Genomic DNA, 18,870 nt, shown 5'->3' with positions numbered 1-18,870 from the left:
TGCAAAGTGCCCTGCGCTCCCCCAGCGGAAGGAGCCAGAGAATGGCAGTGGATGGTCATTATTAAGGTATAATCACTTACAGAATCAGAGCTCCAGGGGCTCATTTCTCTCTAGCCCGTGGCCCCGCACGGGCTCAGTGCTGGCAAGATGTCATTGACATCACCGCGGTGTGAGAGGGCGGAAGCGGAGCACAGGAAAGCTGCTCTGAATTTGCTTCTACATCTTTCTGTACTTCTCTGCATTTTGTTAAGTGTGTTGGGGTAGCTGGAGGAGGAAAGGGGCAAATCCCAGCTCTGCGCCTGTCTTCTTTTCTGCCTCCCCCTGGGCAAAGGCATTTGATTCTCTCTGGGGTTTTATGCCTATAGCTACAGAAGGCAGAGAGACCTAATCCAGGCCAGCCACTGGACATAGGCTAAGGAAATCCAACAGAGAGCTGACCCCATGGCATGCCGCATTACCTCTATAGATGGGGCATATCTCCCTTTCCTTAAACTCTGTGATCAAAGTCTCAAGCAACAAACTACATGATAGGTCACTCCAGTTCTGTAATTACACCTCCACTTTAAACATGCTGGTGGGGGTGACATAGAGGATCCTCAGGGCTTGGGAAGGAATAAATGTCAAGATGCAAATGGAATGTGTAATCGGCAACAGAGAGCAGCTGGGTGAAGGCAAAGAGCTTGTTTTTGCTGAACAGAACTAGCTGGGGCAAGCCAGGCAAAAGGCTGTGGTAGTTTGTCTTGGGACGTGCAGTGTGTGAGTCTGCATAGAAGATCCCTTTGACAGCACTCTCCCACACGCCACTCTTGGAGAACTGGCTCCTTTCCCCTGCTGTGCTCCCTGGACCCACACAACCTTTTGTCGTCTTCGTTTCTAAGAATTCCAGCTGTTGACAGCAGCTGAATGTTCCTTCTTTGCAGTCTGGAGGGAGGGGCCCAAGGCTTGGGAGTCTATAGATTCTGAGCACAACAGATTATGCAAGAGAACTCCTGAAAGAGGAGAAGGAGGAAACGAAACAAAACAAAACAGCCCTCTCCAAAGAGGAGAAATTCCAGCCAGTCACCCAGAGACGGCCAGCACTCTGACTTAGGTTTCTGTTTACTTCTTGCTCTATCACTGAGAGTCAGGATTGGAAGCAAGGCTGGCTGGGCAGTCTCTCAGTGGTGTTTTCAATTAGGGCTCCTCAGATGCTCCCTTTCCCTCACCCCTTCCTGACAGCCTGCTGGCCTTGTTTACACTATGCTGCTGGTGGACCCCCACGTCCTCCACTGGAGGCTGTTGAGATGATTTATTCTCCCTGTGTGGTGAGCACCTTTCCCTGATGCTAGCAGGAGACTTTCATTTTGGTGCTTGTCGTCAGTGGATCTGGGGAGGGGAAGCTGCATGAATGAGATTTTAACAGTTAAATCCGCAGGGGTTAAACACTGACCGTCCAAAGGAACATGATGGTCCTATGGAAGTGAGTTCAAAGCAGTGCTCCCAGCCTGGAACCACATAGCACTTAAAGGCCCTACATATAAACCAAGTCATTCCTTGTTTGTTTCTATACAATGCACACCTCTGCATGGCACTGTAATGCCACATATTACATTATGGGAAGTAAAGATCACGCATAAAGGATTTGGCCCTGGAAAAAACCAATGCATCTATGTATCATGTCTGTCAGCCATCAGTTCTGTGCAGCTGCCCACATATACATATGTTGTCCTCTGAAGAGTTTATGCAGAGTGGGCTGCATATGTCCAGCCACTTGAATCTATGCAGCACCTATATGGTCATCTGCAGGCAGTGCGTGGATAGCTGGCCATGGGCATGCATGCCTTTGGAAACAGAGAGCATGCACAGAGCATCTAGTGTGTGAGCATGGAAAGGCGGCCCACCTATTTGTATTGTTTGAAGACAGAAAGGCTTGTAGCACAGGTACGGTTGCCATGGAACTAAGCATGAGAACTTGCGCATTGATAGAACAACTTTACCTTACAGCTCAGAGGCTGAGAAGTGCCATTGCATCCAGTCCCAGGACAAATTGAAACCCACCTTCTTCTGCAGGTTTCTTCTCAAGATCCTGGATCTAGCAGCCCCTCTTCCAGATGTTGTGGGGAGGTGAAACAGTTACTAACAAACTAGCAGTGAAACTGTCTTCCAGCAAACATAGGTGGGCACCTGCCTAGGTAGGTGGCCAAACATGTGGCTGCATGCGGGTTAGAGTGCAGTCCAGTGAACAGTACACCAGCCTGGGAGATGGACGACCTCAGGTCTAGTCCCAGCTCTGCCACTGACTTGCTGTGTGACTGTGGGCAAGTCCTTTCCTCCGTCTGTATCTCACTTTCCCTATCTGTAACGTGGGCATGGTGCTGTTTCCCCTCCTTTGGAAACTGCTGTGAGCTTTCTGGATGAAATTGCTGGGAATTACTCATGTGTGGACTGCTGGGCCTACTGGATCCACGTCTGCTTCTGCTGGGAAAGACTCCTTCCTGTGTGACCTTCCCTTCCATTGTAGCATGATGTTGTAGTGCCACGTAATGCGATTTGTTGTGTGCAAACCACAGTGAGGGCAAGAGTGTGTATTTCTGCCTGGCAGGAGAAGGGTAGCACCGCCCCCCCCAAGCTCCTGGCTGAACTTCAATGAACAGTTGATAGTTTCCTCTTGTTCGAGGGTTGCAGACCTAGCTCATCCTGCAGGGTGAGAGCCCAGGGGACAGTGAGGCCTCATCTTGACTGTAGTGTTTCAGGTTTGACTGCTCAGCGCTCCCCTCTGACCCTGGCTGCTGCTGCTATTTGCTGAGAGCCAGCAATGTGTTTGCTTGGTGAGGATTCGGAATGCAATGTAAGGCCCAACCCCTGCCCCAAAGTGCTTCCAGTCTAAGACGCACAAAAGGCAACCATTCAGATGCAGCTAACTCCAAGTGGCCAAGCAATGGAGTCCCTGCAGCTTGGCAACAGCCTTAGAATGAACTCACAAGCAGGACACTTAATTAAAAAGGCTAAAAGTGAATTTCAGTGAAGTCCAGTTAGCTACCCCCTTTGGCCCCCCAAAATTAGAGTTTCTTTCCCAAAATCTACCTTGTAAAAATACCCCAAGGTCAGAAAATCTGGAAGTGAAGAGGTCAGGGTTCTATCTAGTTCCCCACTGCCATATCATCCCCAGACACACACTGTTGCCCCACTGCTTTACACCATCCACAACTTGGTCCCCTGATGTGGTTCTGTTATGGAAATAGGCTGTTGGTGATAGCTATTGTCTATGAAGTATGTGACACAGATTTCAAATGGAATCTATTCCTGGGATCCATTAAGTGCTATCAGAGGACATGGTTGTGGAGTAGAATAACATTTTTATGACTCGATGTGGAATGGTTTATCTGTGTGCTGTCATGAACTGTGTTGTTGAGGCATTGCAGGATTATGTCAGTGTAGGTAGAGCTCGCACGTTTGTATTTTTGCTAGCTCTCACCTTAACTATGGAGTGGCAACCACTGAACCATAATCACAGGACTTCTGAAGCCTGCCCAATAACGCTAGGGAGGGATTTGAAAGCAGAGGGAAGATGTTTGTTGCACTGGGGTCAGGCGGGCGTTCCAGGGGCAAGCATGGAGTCAAGTGGAAGAAGGATCCAGCTGGTCATTGGGTGGAGGCAGCAAGGGAGAGATGATCGGTACAGTTGTGGAGAGCCTTGAGCAACAGGAGGAGGGGGAAGCTGGTTTGGATTTTTATCGGGAGATAGCTCAGGCCCCACAGCCTGGGGTCCAGGAATTCCCCCCACCCCAAATAAAGCCAGGGGGATATGATGTAAACTACAGACTGGGCTGGTTTGTCTAGGATAATCCAAGCAACAGCAGGACGCTAATTGTGTGCAGCAGAAGCTGGGTCATGCAAATGCCACCCTCACCTGCAGAGATGGCCCTCGGACACAGGAAACAGCACTGATTAGACCAAGAGGAGAAAGGAAACCCAGGGCCCCCTTAGGTCGCTGTGCCTTCAACCCCCGCTCAGTACATTGTGCCAAGCACAGGGTGAGGCCCTGGCACTGTCAGAGGCTGTGTGGGAGGTGGGGGTTTGCTGCATTTGCTTTGTGGCACATGCTGTGCTGCTGACTTCATGGAAATAAGGCTCTATTATCCTCTGTGCAAACAGCAGCTGGGCACATTCCAGGGAAGGCGCTGCCTGCACCTGGCCCCAGAGGTGCTTGCTGGGTGCAGAATGGAGACTGCGCTGACAGCGAGCTCGTCTTCAGCAAAGCCCTCGGCCAGCTGCAGGCCCAAGGGAGTCTGGGCAGGGGACCCCAGGAGATGGTCTGGCTTGGGGGGGCTTGTGTCCTATTGTAGGCGTACAGGTGGCACCACTGAGCCGGGTGTGTGGAGCGGGGGGGCAGGATGTCCTCTTAGCAGGAAAGGAGAGGGGACAGTGTTGGAACCAGAAGGTTCTGGAAGGGGCAGGCTGCCGGGGAAGTGAATGGTCAGCAGCAGGAAGCCCTGGGAGGGAGCTTGTGGGGAGCGGGTGCAGGAAAGGGACAGAGCAAAAGGAGAAGCCAAAGGGCTCTGGGAGAAAGGAAACCCCTCCGCACAGCAGGTCAGTGCAGCTCAGTGGGCAGTGGCAGGAGACTTTAAATACCAAACAAACCCGCTTTTCCTCTCTGGTGCCCTCCCCAAGTGGGGTGAATTCTCGCCCCTGAGGCGAAGGGGCACGGGCTCCCGGGAGGGGTGAGCAGGCTCAAGGGGCAAGGCAGCTCACGAAGGATTTGTGCGACACAGTGTGGGGATCAGGCCCAACCAACACAGCAGAGGTCCCAGGTCACTCATTGCTACTACAGCCGGCAAAAATCCTCCCCCAAACCAGGGTTTAAATCTTCAAAGACAGGAAATAGCAGCACAGTGGCCATCTCCCCAACACACCAGGAACTTGCATTGCTCTGATCCTGCACTGCTGCCTCAGAGTCATAGGCTTTAAGGCCAAAAGGGACCACTAGGCCATCTAGTCTGACCTCCTGTATATCACAGCCCTAGGATTTCACCAGATACCCCCACACACAGCCCAGTAACTTGTGTTTGACTAAAGTATATCTTCCAGAAAGGCAACCAGCCTTGATCTGAAGTCTTGAGATGGAAGGACCCACCCCTTCCCTTAGCAGTTTGGTCCAGTGGTTAATCACCATCTCTTAAAAAAAGAAATAAAAAATGATGCCTTATTACTAATCTGAATTTGTCTGGTTTTAACTTCCAGCCTTTCTTTCTTGTTGTGTCTTTCTCCGCTAGATTAAAGAGGCCGAGGCAATCACCAATTTCCAGTCCAGTGATCAGTTCATCTTTATCCATTAGACTAAGCACTCCCACCTTGGCTTTTGTTAGCCAGCACGTGGATCCATATTTATTCAAGATCCTGAGGATCTGTATTATCAATAACTAATATCAGGACTGGTGCTTCCACACACACACCTCTTTCACCCATTCAATCCTTCCTAAACGGGCTGTAATCAGTGAGCGTAACATTCCAGTTACGGGAATTGTCTTGTCAGGTGTCACTAATGACCGCTCATAGAGTGCTTTGTGCCCTTTACCTGCGGTGCACTTCCACCAGGCTGCACTGTGGCCTCTCCGGCACCAGAGCTGGCAGTGACAGAGCTTCATTTACACACAAACCCTTGGCTGATCTGCAGTGCTGGGAAAAGGCAGGCAAACCTCCAGGGGTCTGGGTGAAATCCAGCTTTATCGGAAGAGGGCTGGGTGTTTGGGCAGAGACCAGTGCAGACTTTATCATTTCATTCTTTGTGTTTTTTAAAGGGAACTGATCTCCCCCCATCAGTGGGGGAAATTGCCCTCGTTTTGCTGGTCTTGCTGTCACCCCCTTCTCCATGCCCCAGTGCTGAGGGGGATTGGGTTTGTTATGCTAGCTGTGTGAGGTAAGGTTTTTGTCCCTTTGCATGCACACAGCCCCTGGGCTGGGGGAATTAGCTGTGATCCAAGCCCCTTGCTGTTGTGCTGTCAGGTGAGAGTTGGGGTTCACCACGTGGAAACTCCTATTTGTGTCCTACAGGCCCTTTGTGAAGCTCCTGGGCTTGGTGTGTGCAAGTGCACATGAGAGGGAGTGGCATTTTAGAAAGAAGTCAGAGAGCAATAATAACAAACAGCAAAGAGTGCAGTTATAGCAGATCTCTGCCCTTCTCCAGAGGGCTGCAAGCTTACTGCCAGGACAGATGCAATGCTCTCCCCTACCCCAGCCTCAGAGCAGGGCAAGGAGACATTCCTTGTTCACTGGTAGCAGTTGTAAAGCATTACCACACGGGGTCTCGCCCAGGCAGTCATGGCCACCCACTTTTCCTTGAGGGCTAGCTGGGACAGGGGTCCCAAAGGTTTATTCTTTTGTAACGTGAGGTTGTGGTATGGAAACGTTGAGAACTACTGCATTGTACAAGTGTTAAGGTTGGTTCTGCTTCATCTGTGACCCCTTGGCAGGCTCTGAACAGTGCAGCGGGCCGAGCGATCTGGGTATGTTTACCCTGCACTCAGGAGGGGCTACTGCAGCAAGCGTAGATGTACCCGAGCTAACTTTATTCTAGCTAGCTCAAAGCTGGCTCAAGTAACAACAGCAGTGAAGGTAGGGCAGCACAGGCCGCTGCATGGGCTAGCCCTGCCTGCCCAGGACCCTGGATGAACACTCGAGCAATCAATGCTGCTGCTGCTTCACTGCTGTTGTTACTAGAGCTAGCTTGGATCTAGCCAGAATAAAGTTAGCTTGCGTGCGTCTACACTTGCTGCAGTCACCCCTGACTGCAGAGTAGACCTACCCTCTGAGGATGTGTCTACATTTGGAGCTGGGGGTGTGATTCGTAGCTCAAGGACACAGGCGCTAACTCTCAGTGAGCTAGCATGCTAAAATAGAGTGTAGCCACAACAGTACAAGCAACAGGAAGGGCTAGCTGCCTTGACTATGTGCCTGGGGTCCCTGGTGGGTATGTGCCCTCCCTCCGGCTGTGCAGCCACAGCTACCCTTTAACTGGCTCAATCTCAGCTAGTGTGAGATTCACACCCCTAGCTCAAAGTGTAGACATACCCTGAGAGGTACAGGGAGGGATCCAGTGAAGAACTGCGTGCTCAAAGGGCTTTGCTGCTTTGACGAAATACTTGCTTCATTTTTGCTGCTTCCATGCCTGACCTACTGGATCACTACATGCAGGGGAGCCTTCAGCTGACAACCAGATTCCTCCTTTCCTCTCCCATTGCCTCTTTTACACACTGGTGGAGTAAAAAACATTAAAATGATAATCCAAACCCAGCTCTTAGCAGATTCCACAGCAATATGTAAGTCTGCACTAAACAGAGTCTAATGTTCCCAAGAGACAAAGCTAACCTCTGGCCTTCCCCCAGGCTTTCATTCTGTCATTAGCTCAGCCCCTCTCTTGAGGAAAACCTAGCTGAGGAGCTGGCTGGCCTTGTGCATTCGGCTATTTTAATCTTGGCTGTTTTTTTTTTTAAATACTAGTGAGATCATATAAAGGGCTAAGTGGCAGATGAGTGCCTTCTTACACACTTTCCCTTTCACAACCCACCAAGAGGGGGAACTTTTTGGTTCATCGGTCACCCACATTTATACCCAAGAGAGAATTGGCTCAAGGGTCACAATAAAACAAATGGGACCAGAGCCTGCTGTCTGTGCCATAGGGTGGGGTCCTCTGACTGCCATGAAACGATTCTGTCTTTGCCCTGTGTGAGAGCTGAATGAGCCGTACTGACTCAGGGCTGATCTACACAGACAACTTGCACTAAATCAGTTTCCCAATGGATTGGGGTGACAAGACAGTAAATGTGAAAAATCAGGACAGGGGGTGGGGGGGTAATAGGAGCTTAAATAAGAAAAAGATCCAAAAATTGGGACTGTCCCTATAAAATTGGGACATCTGATCACCCTAAAATGGATGTAATTAAATCAGTGCAGCCCTTTCATGTGGACACTCTTAAGCTGGTTTAAGAAAGTCGATAGAAGGCACTCAGAAACCAAGTGAAGATTTCACACCAGAGGGGTGAGTGCAAGGCATTCATTTCACTCAGTCCATTTGGAATCTACTTAGTCAAACTGGGGCAATTTCCAGGGTCTCAAACTGTAAAGTATCAGAAGTAGCAAAAGCCTGAATGAGGTTCTTAGCCTTTAATTGATTATCTGATGTCGTTCAAAAGATAGCGGCTAAAAGCAATTCTCCTTTACATGGTTCAGTAGTGACCTGGCGCATCTCTAGAACGCATGTAGTGATTATCACCTTAGTCCTATGGAGAAGTTAATTTACATGCTCCCTACCATGAAAGATGCTGAGCATGCAAAAATCCCATGGAGGCCAGTAAGAAGCTGTGCAAACCAAGTTCTTACTGTGTGAATAAGACAATACAGACAGTGACAGGGCAGGTGAAGTGGATCAACTTTGGTGTCTTTTTCACCAAGAGAAGATGGTCCAATATAAGATATTACCTCACCCACTTTGTCTCTCTCATATACTGGGACAAACATAGCTACAACAACATTGCGACCAATAAGACAATGCAGCAGATAGGAGGGGGAGTATGTTGGGATTATTAATGATGAGAAGGGGCTGTTTAAAGAGGTGGCTTCTAAGGAAGGATTTGAAGGAGAAAGGAGATATCTGTTGGGGAGACTGTTTGTTAGAGGGGCCAGCACTGTAGAAGGCTCAAAACAAGGGAGCATGCAAAGGAGATGAAGATAAGAGTCAGGCAAAAGAATTGGGATGAACATATAAAGTGGGGAATTAAATAGGAGTCTCAACGCTGGGAATAAACCAAGGAGCACAGGTGTGCTTTGATGCACTGGGCCCAGTCCCACCCTTTGATCTGCTTGCACACATCTGGTTAACTCCATGAATCTCAGGGCATAGTTGGGCCCATTGTGTTCTAAGTACTAGTACAGAAAACTGAAAATGAACTGAATGCATCCGATGAAGTGAGCTGTAGCTCACAAAAGCTTATGCTCAAATAAATTTGTTCGTCTCTAAGGTGCCACAAGTACTCCTGTTCTTTTTTCAGAGTAACAGCCGTGTTAGTCTGTATTCGCAAAAAGAAAAGGAGTACTTGTGGCACCTTAGAGACTAACCAATTTATTTGAGCATGAGCTTTCGTGAGCTACAGCTCACTTCATCGGATGCATGCCGTGGAAACTGCAGCAGACTTTATTTATACACAGAGAATATGAAAAAATACCTCCTCCCACCCCACTGTCCTGCTGGTAATAGCTTATCTAAAGTGATCATCAGGTGGGCCATTTCCAGCACAAATCCAGGTGCTGGATTTGTGCTGGAAATGGCCCACCTGATGATCACTTTAGATAAGCTATTACCAGCAGGACAGTGGGGTGGGAGGAGGTATTTTTTCATATTCTCTGTGTATAAATAAAGTCTGCTGCAGTTTCCACGGCATGCATCCGATGAAGTGAGCTGTAGCTCACGAAAGCTCATGCTCAAATAAATTGGTTAGTCTCTAAGGTGCCACAAGTACTCCTTTCCTGTTCTTTTTGTGGATACAGACACAGGCGGCTGCTACTCGGAGACCTGATTGTTTCATGAATCTTTACTGCCCTCTGCTGGGTATTCATCAAACCAAAGACTGCTTCATTTCCACTGTATTTTTTGCATTGTGTGCTACTCGCTGTTCTTTGAACATTGTCTCATTTTAAGTGATTTTGTGTCATTGAATGATAAGACTCCTGCCATATTACACAATATTACTTCCTAAATGTACCTGACAGCAGCCCCTGCCTGGGTAGAATGGGTGAGAGACTGATTTCAGAACAAAGTAATTGCCACACTGAATCAGACCCTAATTCCAGCTAGGCCAGTTCCCTACTTGTAATGGGTAGAGGTTGACTTCAACGTTAAAGCAAGAAGTTTTATATCCCTGCTTCATTTTATTTTATTTTAACTACAATAATTGGATATTCTTTCTATCCATATAAATGTCCAGTCCCTCTTTGAATTAGGCCAAGTTCTTGGTTTCAGTGACAATCTTTGGCAGTGTGTTGCACAAATTAATTGTGCATTGCGCAAAAAAGTGGAACCCAGGGACCCCCCACCGTCTCGGGGAGGTGAGTGGCCAGTCTCCCCCCTGGCCAGCTTCCTGGGCTGCCCTCCAAGGTGGCAGGCAGGCTGCCATCCATACAGCCATTCTATGAAAACTTCTGAGATGTTTTTTCTCCTGTTCTGCTAAGGAATTAATTTTTTTTTCAAAATCTTGGACTTTTGAACAGAACAGAAAATCCTGTATCCATCTGCTCAGCTCTACTTTTGACCTTAATCTCTCTGTGCCTCAGCTCCCATCTGTAAAATGGGGATAGTAATACCTAATCATCGGACAAGGCAGTTGTGAAAATAAATTAATATTTGTGCAGCACTCAGATGCTATAGTGATGAGTACTGTAGAAAAACCCATGAGGAAACCAATAAATCTGTCTTCAGAGCAACGTTTGAATAACATGCAGTAAATAAAGCCTAGGGCCACAATTGAACAAGGAAAAGACAAATACTGAATAGCTGCTCATTCAGTGAGCACTATGCATCCAGCCTATGCACTAAATGAGGCAGGGTTCTGGTGGAGAAAATACTGCGTGATTATGCAATTAAAGACTGTATTGCAATGCAGATGCACAAGGGGGCTGAATTAACTTTATTAATGTTCTTTTAACATCACTGTTATGTCTGTAATGGTATATACTTATATCATGTCCCCTCTTCTTCATCTCCTTTCTAAGGTAAATATCCCAATCTTCTCAAGCTCTCTTCCTGTGAGAGTTTTTCTAGCTCCTTGATCACTCTCCTTGTTTGCTCTGAACCTGCAATATTCTGCAGTAGTATTTTTGAGATGGGGTGATCAATACTGCACAGGGCATACCAGACAAGAGTGAACCTTTGATTTATATAATGGTATTGTATTTTTTTCTGTATTATTCCCTATCTCATGCCGTATACATCCTAATATTTGTCCCCAACCGTGGAGGATGATCTAACTTATAGTAACTTAGTGGGCGTCCAATGGGGTGTTCTGCATTCCAAAATAGCCAGAGTACAAAGTGCTGTGGCCTCACTCTTCCTACCCCTCCCACCTTCGCCCCTACCCTAAGGGTGGCAAGGTGCTGGGGGAGCATAGGGCAACATATGTCAGACCTATGCTACTCCTGCACCATGTAGTTCCCCCAGGGGCTCTCACGGCCCGTTTACACTGCCAGAGCAGCATAAAGGAGGTGGAATCCATTCCAATTTTTATTTTATAAAACTCATGTCCACATTCCAGAATCATGGCTCTACAACACCCTGTAGTGACTGGGGTCCATGGAGCTGGGGTGAGGAGGGCACCAGGGGAATGGTGGCTTGACACTGGAGGCAGGGAGGGGGGCAATCAGTGAGAGTGATTCAGTGTGGGGATATCCTCAGATGAAAGGCAATGGTAGCCAGTGGCCACACAGCAAAGGGTTTATATGCTGCGAGGGGGTGATGGGGTGGCAGAGGTATTATGTGACTTGGGGGAGGAGATGGGAGTGATGTGGCATGGGAAGAATGGCATATGCCTGGCGTGGGGGCAGAAAACAGTAATGACCTGGCTGTATCAGAGGGGAAGCCGTGTTAGTCTGGATCTCTAAAAGCAGCAAAGAGTCCTGTGGCACCTTATACACTAACAGACGTATTGGAGCAAAAGCTTTCATGGGTGATACCCACTTCATCGGATGCATGACCTGGTGGAGAAGCTATGTGGAGGGGTGAGGGGATGCCCTTGGGGGCACAGGAGCCACGTGGGGTGGCGGGTGAGGGGCTGCTCCATGGGGTGGAGGTTGCCGCTGATCCATGGCGGGGGGGCAGGAGCCATGCAGGGGGGGAGGAGATGCCCCAGGCAGGAGCCATGCAGGGTGGCGGAGATACCCCATGCGGGGGGGGGGGGGAAGGGATGCCCAGGCAAGAGTCACGCGGGGAGCAGCAGACTCGCTAAGCCGGTCCAGCAGGGGGCGCGCACGTCTAACAGAAGGGCAGACCAGGAGGCGGGGCTACGCGGTGACGTCACAGGCATGGATGACGCAGCGCGTTGGTGGGTGGGTGTGTGTTGACATCGAGAGCCGGCACCTGGGGGCCGCGTTGCGCCGCCGGCCTCCTGCCCGCCGCCATGTACCGGGCCCTGTACAGCTTCCGCTCCGCCGAGCCCAACTCGCTGCCCCTCGCCGCCGGGGAGACCTTCCTGCTGCTGGAGCGGAGCAACCAGCACTGGTGGCTGGTGACCCGCGCCGGCTCCGGGGAGACGGGCTACGCGCCGGCCTCCTACCTGCAGCGGCTGCAGGTCAGGGCAGCGGGCGAGCGGGGCCCCGGGGCGATGGGGCTTGGTGCCTCGTGGCGGGGGCAGGTGCGCCCTTTCCCCGGGGGAGAGGGACGCGACGGACACGCTGTGGGGGTGGACGGGCTGTGGGGGGGGGACACACGCGACGGGCTGTGGGGGGCTGTGTGGGGGGGACGGGCTGTGTGGGGGGCGGACACGGGTTACGGGCTGTGTGGGGGGGACCCTCTCCTGCAGTGGCTGCAGACCAGCAGTTGGAGGTACAGGGCTGGGCACTATCCTGGCTGTCCTCCATCTGAGGATGAAGCGTGGCCCTTACCTCTGTAGGACAAGGCTTAGCATGAAGAACAGGGAGACTGTACTTCAGAGACTGACTGATCTGACCTTCTGGAGTGCAGGCTTTAGAGGGTACGTCTTCTGGGGAAGGGCTATGCGCTAGCCTCTTCCCTCAAAAGTTACAAGTCCTGGGGTGCTGTACTAGCAAGGCAGTTCATGCACGGGCCTTGTGTCCCCCAGAGAGGATTTGTTAAATGATAGTCATGAAGTTCTTGGATCAGCTTGTACTGCCCAGGGGAGATGTGACTCCTCCTATCTGCATCAGTATAGGATCTTGAGGCTAAGAGCAGGTATGAGGACCACCACCCTGGAGAGTTGGGCTTCTTATGTCTTGCAGAGGTGACACTTTGGACATTTTGGTGCTCAAGGGCCAAGAAGCACTGACCTGGTGATAGAGGAACAGCCGTGTTAGTCTGTATTCGCAAAAAGAAAAGGAGTACTTGTGGCACCTTAGAGACTAACCAATTTATTTGAGCATGAGCTTTCGTGAGCTACAGCTCACTTCATCAGATGTTATACCGTGGAAACTGCAGCAGACTTTATATACACACAGAGAATATGAAACAATACTTCCTCCCACCCCACTGTCCTGCTGGTAATAGCTTATCTAAAGTGATCAACAGGTGGGCCATTTCCAGCACAAATCCAGGTTTTCTCACCCTCCACCCCCCCACACAAATTCACTCTCCTGCTGGTGCTAGCCCATCCAAAGTGACAACTCTTTACATAATCAAGTCGGGCTATCTGGATCTATGCAGGAAATAGCCCGACTTGATTATGTAAAGAGTTGTCACTTTGGATGGGCTAGCACCAGCAGGAGAGTGAATTTGTGTGGGGGGGGTGGTGGGTGAGAGAACCTGGATTTGTGCTGGAAATGGCCCACCTGTTGATCACTTTAGATAAGCTATTACCAGCAGGACAGTGGGGTGGGAGGAGGTATTGTTTCATATTCTCTGTGTGTATATAAAGTCTGCTGCAGTTTCCACGGTATACATCTGATGAAGTGAGCTGTAGCTCACGAAAGCTCATGCTCAAATAAATTGGTTAGTCTCTAAGGTGCCACAAGTACTCCTTTTCTTTTTGACCTGGTGATGTGAGCTGTGCACTGAACTTCTGTAGGTCAGGACCAAAGAGAAGAGATATGGGGCTTCACTCTAAGGACACAGGTTATGTGTTGGCCCCTACCTATAATGGTTACTGGTCAGAAGACAAGGGAGTCAGGGGACATCAGTATGGGAGAAGTAGTTACGTGCTGGTTCCCTATCACCTGCACTCATCAGGGAGCATGAGGAGGAGGAGAAGTAGTACACTGGCGAGACTAGATATATTCTTGGTCTACTTCCAGAAGCTATGAGTGAGTGGATGGTAGGCTGTATGCTGCTTATAACATTTGGAGTTACCAATGTGGGTTGCTTTTAAATTATGCAGTTATCACAATCTGTATGTTAGAATAGATATGCAGATAATTGTTTTGAGAATGACTATTCACAGCTACTACTGTGTAGAAGTGAGAATGTTTAGCAGGAGATCATCAATCACACCCATTCCACTAATGTAGAGAATAATACAGGGGCTAATAACAGGCCTGTCCCAGCACTGATGAGGGGGCTGGGAGAGAAGCCAGAACAACCAATTGTAATGATAGTGGCAGTAATTATAGTCAAGTCAGTGACATTCATAATTATAGAAAATGAGAGGACAGACTTCTCCAACCCTAATAGGAGTCAGAGTAATGAGGGCTTATGCAGTAATCGCAACAGCAAGGATAACCCATACATTTTTGTTGGTGTTGTAGAAGATAAAACTGTATGCCCTCTTTTACGGTGTGACAGCATGTTTTAATGGAGGGTTCCTGGGCAAAACATGGATCTTGCAATACACTTGTTATATGTATAGTTTGGATCAAGTGTTTTATCCTCCTAATCCCAGGGGTTTGAAATGATGCCTACAATATATCTAAATTGCATACACCAAATAAGTCTGTATAGAAATATGCACGTGTTGCAGGTACATTTTTGGTGTCCCTGAGAAAATACAGCCCAGAATATCAATAGAAACCAATTTATTCTAATATGCTGGTGTATATATCTCTAGTCTTGTGATTAAAATAGTAAATTTGTTTCTAAATAATTTCAGTGACTTGGAGATACGTTCTCTAATTAGATTTCACCAATCCAATAACAGATGTGAACTTCTGAAGCACTAGAACCGTCTTATCATGGAGTCACAGACAGTCCCATTGGGCACTCCAGTCTGTCTTGCCACTCAGGCAAGCTGGACTTAGTGATAGATGGTTTCCATACACCAAAGGTCACAAAAGATTCAGGTTGTTTCCGGTCCCAAGAGATCAGTCACTTACCCTCGGTCAGTTTGTACCTCAGATCTCACACCAAAGACAACACTTGTAGCCAATCCTATAGTAAACTAAGGATTTATTAACCAGGGAAAAGAAGTTAGTTATTTACTGGTTAAAGCAGGAAAACCTATATACACAAATGAGTTACGGTCTGTGGTTTTAAAAGATGACAGAGTTGTTGTCACTTGTCAACACTGAATGTCTTAGGGCTAACCCAGGTTGACCTAGGACCTCTCTGCCTCTGTTTCATAGCTCCAGCCCTGTAAGGGTCAAACAGCAAATGAGAGAGAGAACGAGAACATCTTCTTATGTCCCTGTTTTTATCCCCTTCTTCCAGCATTCAAGCTGATGGGACGGGCTCCTGCACGTAGCACCTTCATGGGTTTCAGAGGGACATTAACCAAGTCTTTATATCCTGATGTTCCACAGTGGCCCATTTAGTTTTGATGGTCCTTCTTGATGTGCAGTAGGCCATTCCCCACAGGTTCAGAGCAAGCATTTTTACAATTGTAAAGCAAAACTTACATATCACCTTATAGCATGGGATAGAGACATTATGAGTGAAATTAATGCATGCAGCAACTTACAAGCATTCCATAGAGTCTAAACACATTCTTATAAGTCTGACACCTATCTTGAACTATACTAACATACAGGTGAGCTGGTCTGGTTTCCAGCTATGAATTTGTCAGTGCTCAGCTGATGCCTACAGCCTTGGCAAGAGCTGGCACCCGGTCTGCCAGTGTCACACTAAGATTAGACCTTTGCCCTTGAATAAGGATCCTATCCTGCAACCCTTATCCATGACAATGGTCAGACTTCAATGAGATTACTTGTGTGTAAGAATTGGGTGCTAAGATATTTCACAGCAGTTACAAAGCAGAAAATCTACTTAAAACAATATATATTTAAAAATCCTCTATGGACCTGCTCCAACCTACCTCTTATGCCATTTCTTTCTGCAGTCTCTTGCTTCATCTGCTCATGTAGCTCCTTTTTGTCCTTTCTGTCTTTCTGTTTTGCTTTTAACTCTGTAAAGTATTTTCAGGCTGCAGGCATGAAGGATGCTTCAGAATGGTTGTATTGATAGTTTAATAACTTAATATTAAAATGAATATGAAAGCAAGGTTATGACAAGCCATGAAAATGGCTTCTGGTACTTCATATTTGTTCTCCTTTAGTTCAAACCCGACTTTCCTAACTGCTATTTCAACCTGTTACCAGGAAATAGCATGGGGCTTTTTCTGCCACCTCTGTATTTGTCAATAAAGGTTCTGGAGCCAGACCTTGACTGGTGATCACGCTGATGATGCATGAGGCAGAATAAAATTCAAATGGCTGCTCTGTGGTTACAACAATGCTTAGTTGTGTTGACTGACTCTCCTTCCATGATTTCAGAGTGCTTTCAGGTCAACTTTTCAGAGCTGTCACAAGCAAATTTTGACTCTAATCAGTAAACCAAGTAGAACTGACATGGAAAAAACTTTCTTTGACTGAAGCTTGGCTTTAAACAGTTCACTGGACTGTCTGAGACAAGAATGCAAACAAGTCACACCACATCTCTATTTAATAAGTTTGATGCTAATTAATGACAAGATGCCGAGAGGTAATTAATGTCACCATGATCACTGCAAGAATAATGAAGCTAACGATTAGTGACAGTGTGTACTGAGTAGGGAAAGAGAGCATGTCGCCAATGGAAGGAGTCACCATTGCAAACATAAGTCAGCAGATTCACTAATAGTGCAGTCAGGTTGTTGGTAAGCAGTACATGTCACGACAATCACAGTCAAAAGAAGTAAACATCTCATACTGCTAATGCTTCCCAGAAGAATCTTACTCACAACAAGGAAATTAAAATAATGTCAAAGGGGAACCTTTGCGGAGAGCAGGTGAGTTTTCCTTGGCACTGTCCGTACCAGGAGAATTACCTTTCTTTTTAAGTCATTTCTTATTTTCAGGCTCCTCCCTCATTTATAACATAGGTGGAAAATTCATACCTTAACTACTTCAGGAAGAAGATGCAGTCCATATTAAAAACAACTCCTCTTCTTAATATATTCTTCATAAGCTGCCAGAGAGTACTGAAGTGAAGTTTCTAGTTTGTTGGTGTCCTCTACTTACAAAATTGCTGACATTTTCTACTTTAATCCCAATAATTTAAACGGTATTGCCATGAAATAGGGAGACTCAAATGTAGTAGCAAACTTCTTTTTAGAGACATCTGATGCCTTCAGAAAATAGGTTGTGGGCTAAGCGAAGGGAAGAATGCATGGTGCCTGGTGTGATTTGAGGGTTACAACTGACTGCAGTTAATGGCAGATTGGTTAAAAAACATTTAATTGCTGTTGATATTTCTATAAGTTTTTCACTGTTATAGTTCTATGTTGGCTATATTATGGATTGGTAAAGAGTATTTCAATCGTTCGGGGGGTAAATACTAGTGATAGGTTCCCAAAAAATAAACAAGGTCTTTTCTACACTTGAAAAGTTTTACTGGCGTACCTATGTATATAGAACTATACTGGCAAACCATTCTAGCATAGAGGTAGCTTATACTGGCATAAACGTGTTTCTGTTGGCACAGTTTACACCAGTTCTCCAAGAGACATAAGCTATACTGACAAAGGCACGTTTTTGCCCATATAAACTGCCTCTATGCTAGGGTTTATACTGGCATAGCTATTCTGTGTTTTGTTTTTTTTAAAAAAAAAAAAAAAGCATTCCCCTAATCTACATAGCTTTTCCTATATAAATTTTTAGGTGTAGATCAGGCCTGAGGGAGAGATAATGGGTCCGCTCCTACTTTTGCGTAAGAACAAGCACAGAATTTGAAGCAGAAGTGGTTGCTTGCTTGAATTTAGACCTTATATGTGAAGCCTCGGCTGAGCTCTAAATTGCAAATAGAGATTTCACAATGGTGCTGGCAGACTCTGAAATAGCTTTGTAGTTTGTTACAGTTTTGCTTGCTAACATTGCTAACAGGTGCTGCTGATAAAACAAGTGAGAATCTGTACTTGACACTGAGCCGTCCAGTAATGGCACATAAGATAATTGCCTTGAGTTATTGACATAGCAGAGACAAATGCTGCTAATAGCTAATGCCAGGCAGATGCTCTCTTACTGAAATCATCAACACAAAAGCTTCATATCTTCTGATTAAATGGGAAGGAGCCAGTTAGCAGGAGGTTTAGTTTTCGTCACAAACTGTATGGGTGACACTTAAGTGGTTTCTGAGCAGCAGAAGAATATGGAGATTAAATTGGAGCTGGCTTTTCAGTCGGAGACAGTCATTCTTTACAGAAGATCAGACTTTTGAAGTCTTATATGAAGTAGTAAAAGATTCAATTTAAAAAGCTTCCTTTGGAGCAGAGGTTTTATTCTCTGTATCAGGGAAGAGAGTGGCTGCTGAATAGGGGAGAAGGCTAAGTGTAATGAATAACAAGGGTCCTTTCACTGGGTTAAAGAGCCCATATGTTATCATCATAATGGTGAGATGTGTAATTACTTAATGGGAATCTGGAACTGTTCCAAGTTCCAGCTTCCAGCCTGTGAAGGTTTGGATTGAACCACCACAGCACTAGAAGACTGCTTACTCTCCAGCAGAGAGGACGATGGAGTCGACACTAGCAGCATCTAGACTGCAAGGCCAGAAAAGGCCACTTGGTACATGGAATCTGACCCACTGCAGTTTGCAAGGCTAACTTCTCCTTTCTTGGAGAATAAAGTAGAGAATAGTTACCTAGCCCTAGTGGCCAGAGATCCAAGCCTCAAGTTTCCAACACCTAGCTTTCTGGCAGGGTCACCTCAGCCCTTATCCTTCCTAGCACAGAAAAATATGGGTTCCATGCAGCTTACAGAATATGGGGGAGA

At 47.1% G+C, this 18,870-nt stretch overlaps 1 protein-coding gene across 2 annotated transcripts in view; it reads left to right on the top strand.

Annotated features, from left to right (window-relative positions):
- Nucleotides 1–12,058: 12,058 nt before the first annotated feature.
- NCKIPSD (NCK interacting protein with SH3 domain) overlaps nucleotides 12,059–18,870 on the top strand; it is a 100,214-nt gene continuing 93,402 nt past the window's right edge. Inside the window, exon 1 of one of the 2 annotated variants that reach the window (XM_048857826.2) lies at nucleotides 12,059–12,311. In XM_048857826.2, the coding sequence (XP_048713783.2) occupies nucleotides 12,141–12,311 (171 nt within the window). In that variant the 5' untranslated portion in view covers nucleotides 12,059–12,140. Of the gene's footprint in view, nucleotides 12,375–18,870 lie in introns of both variants that reach the window. The other variant, XM_048857825.2, reaches the window with a different exon arrangement.

This window comes from Caretta caretta, chromosome 7, assembly GCF_965140235.1.
Source record: "Caretta caretta isolate rCarCar2 chromosome 7, rCarCar1.hap1, whole genome shotgun sequence".
Lineage (NCBI taxonomy): Eukaryota > Metazoa > Chordata > Testudines > Cheloniidae > Caretta > Caretta caretta.
Note: the sequence above shows the minus strand (reverse complement) of the source record. Positions and strands in the feature narration are given on the sequence as shown.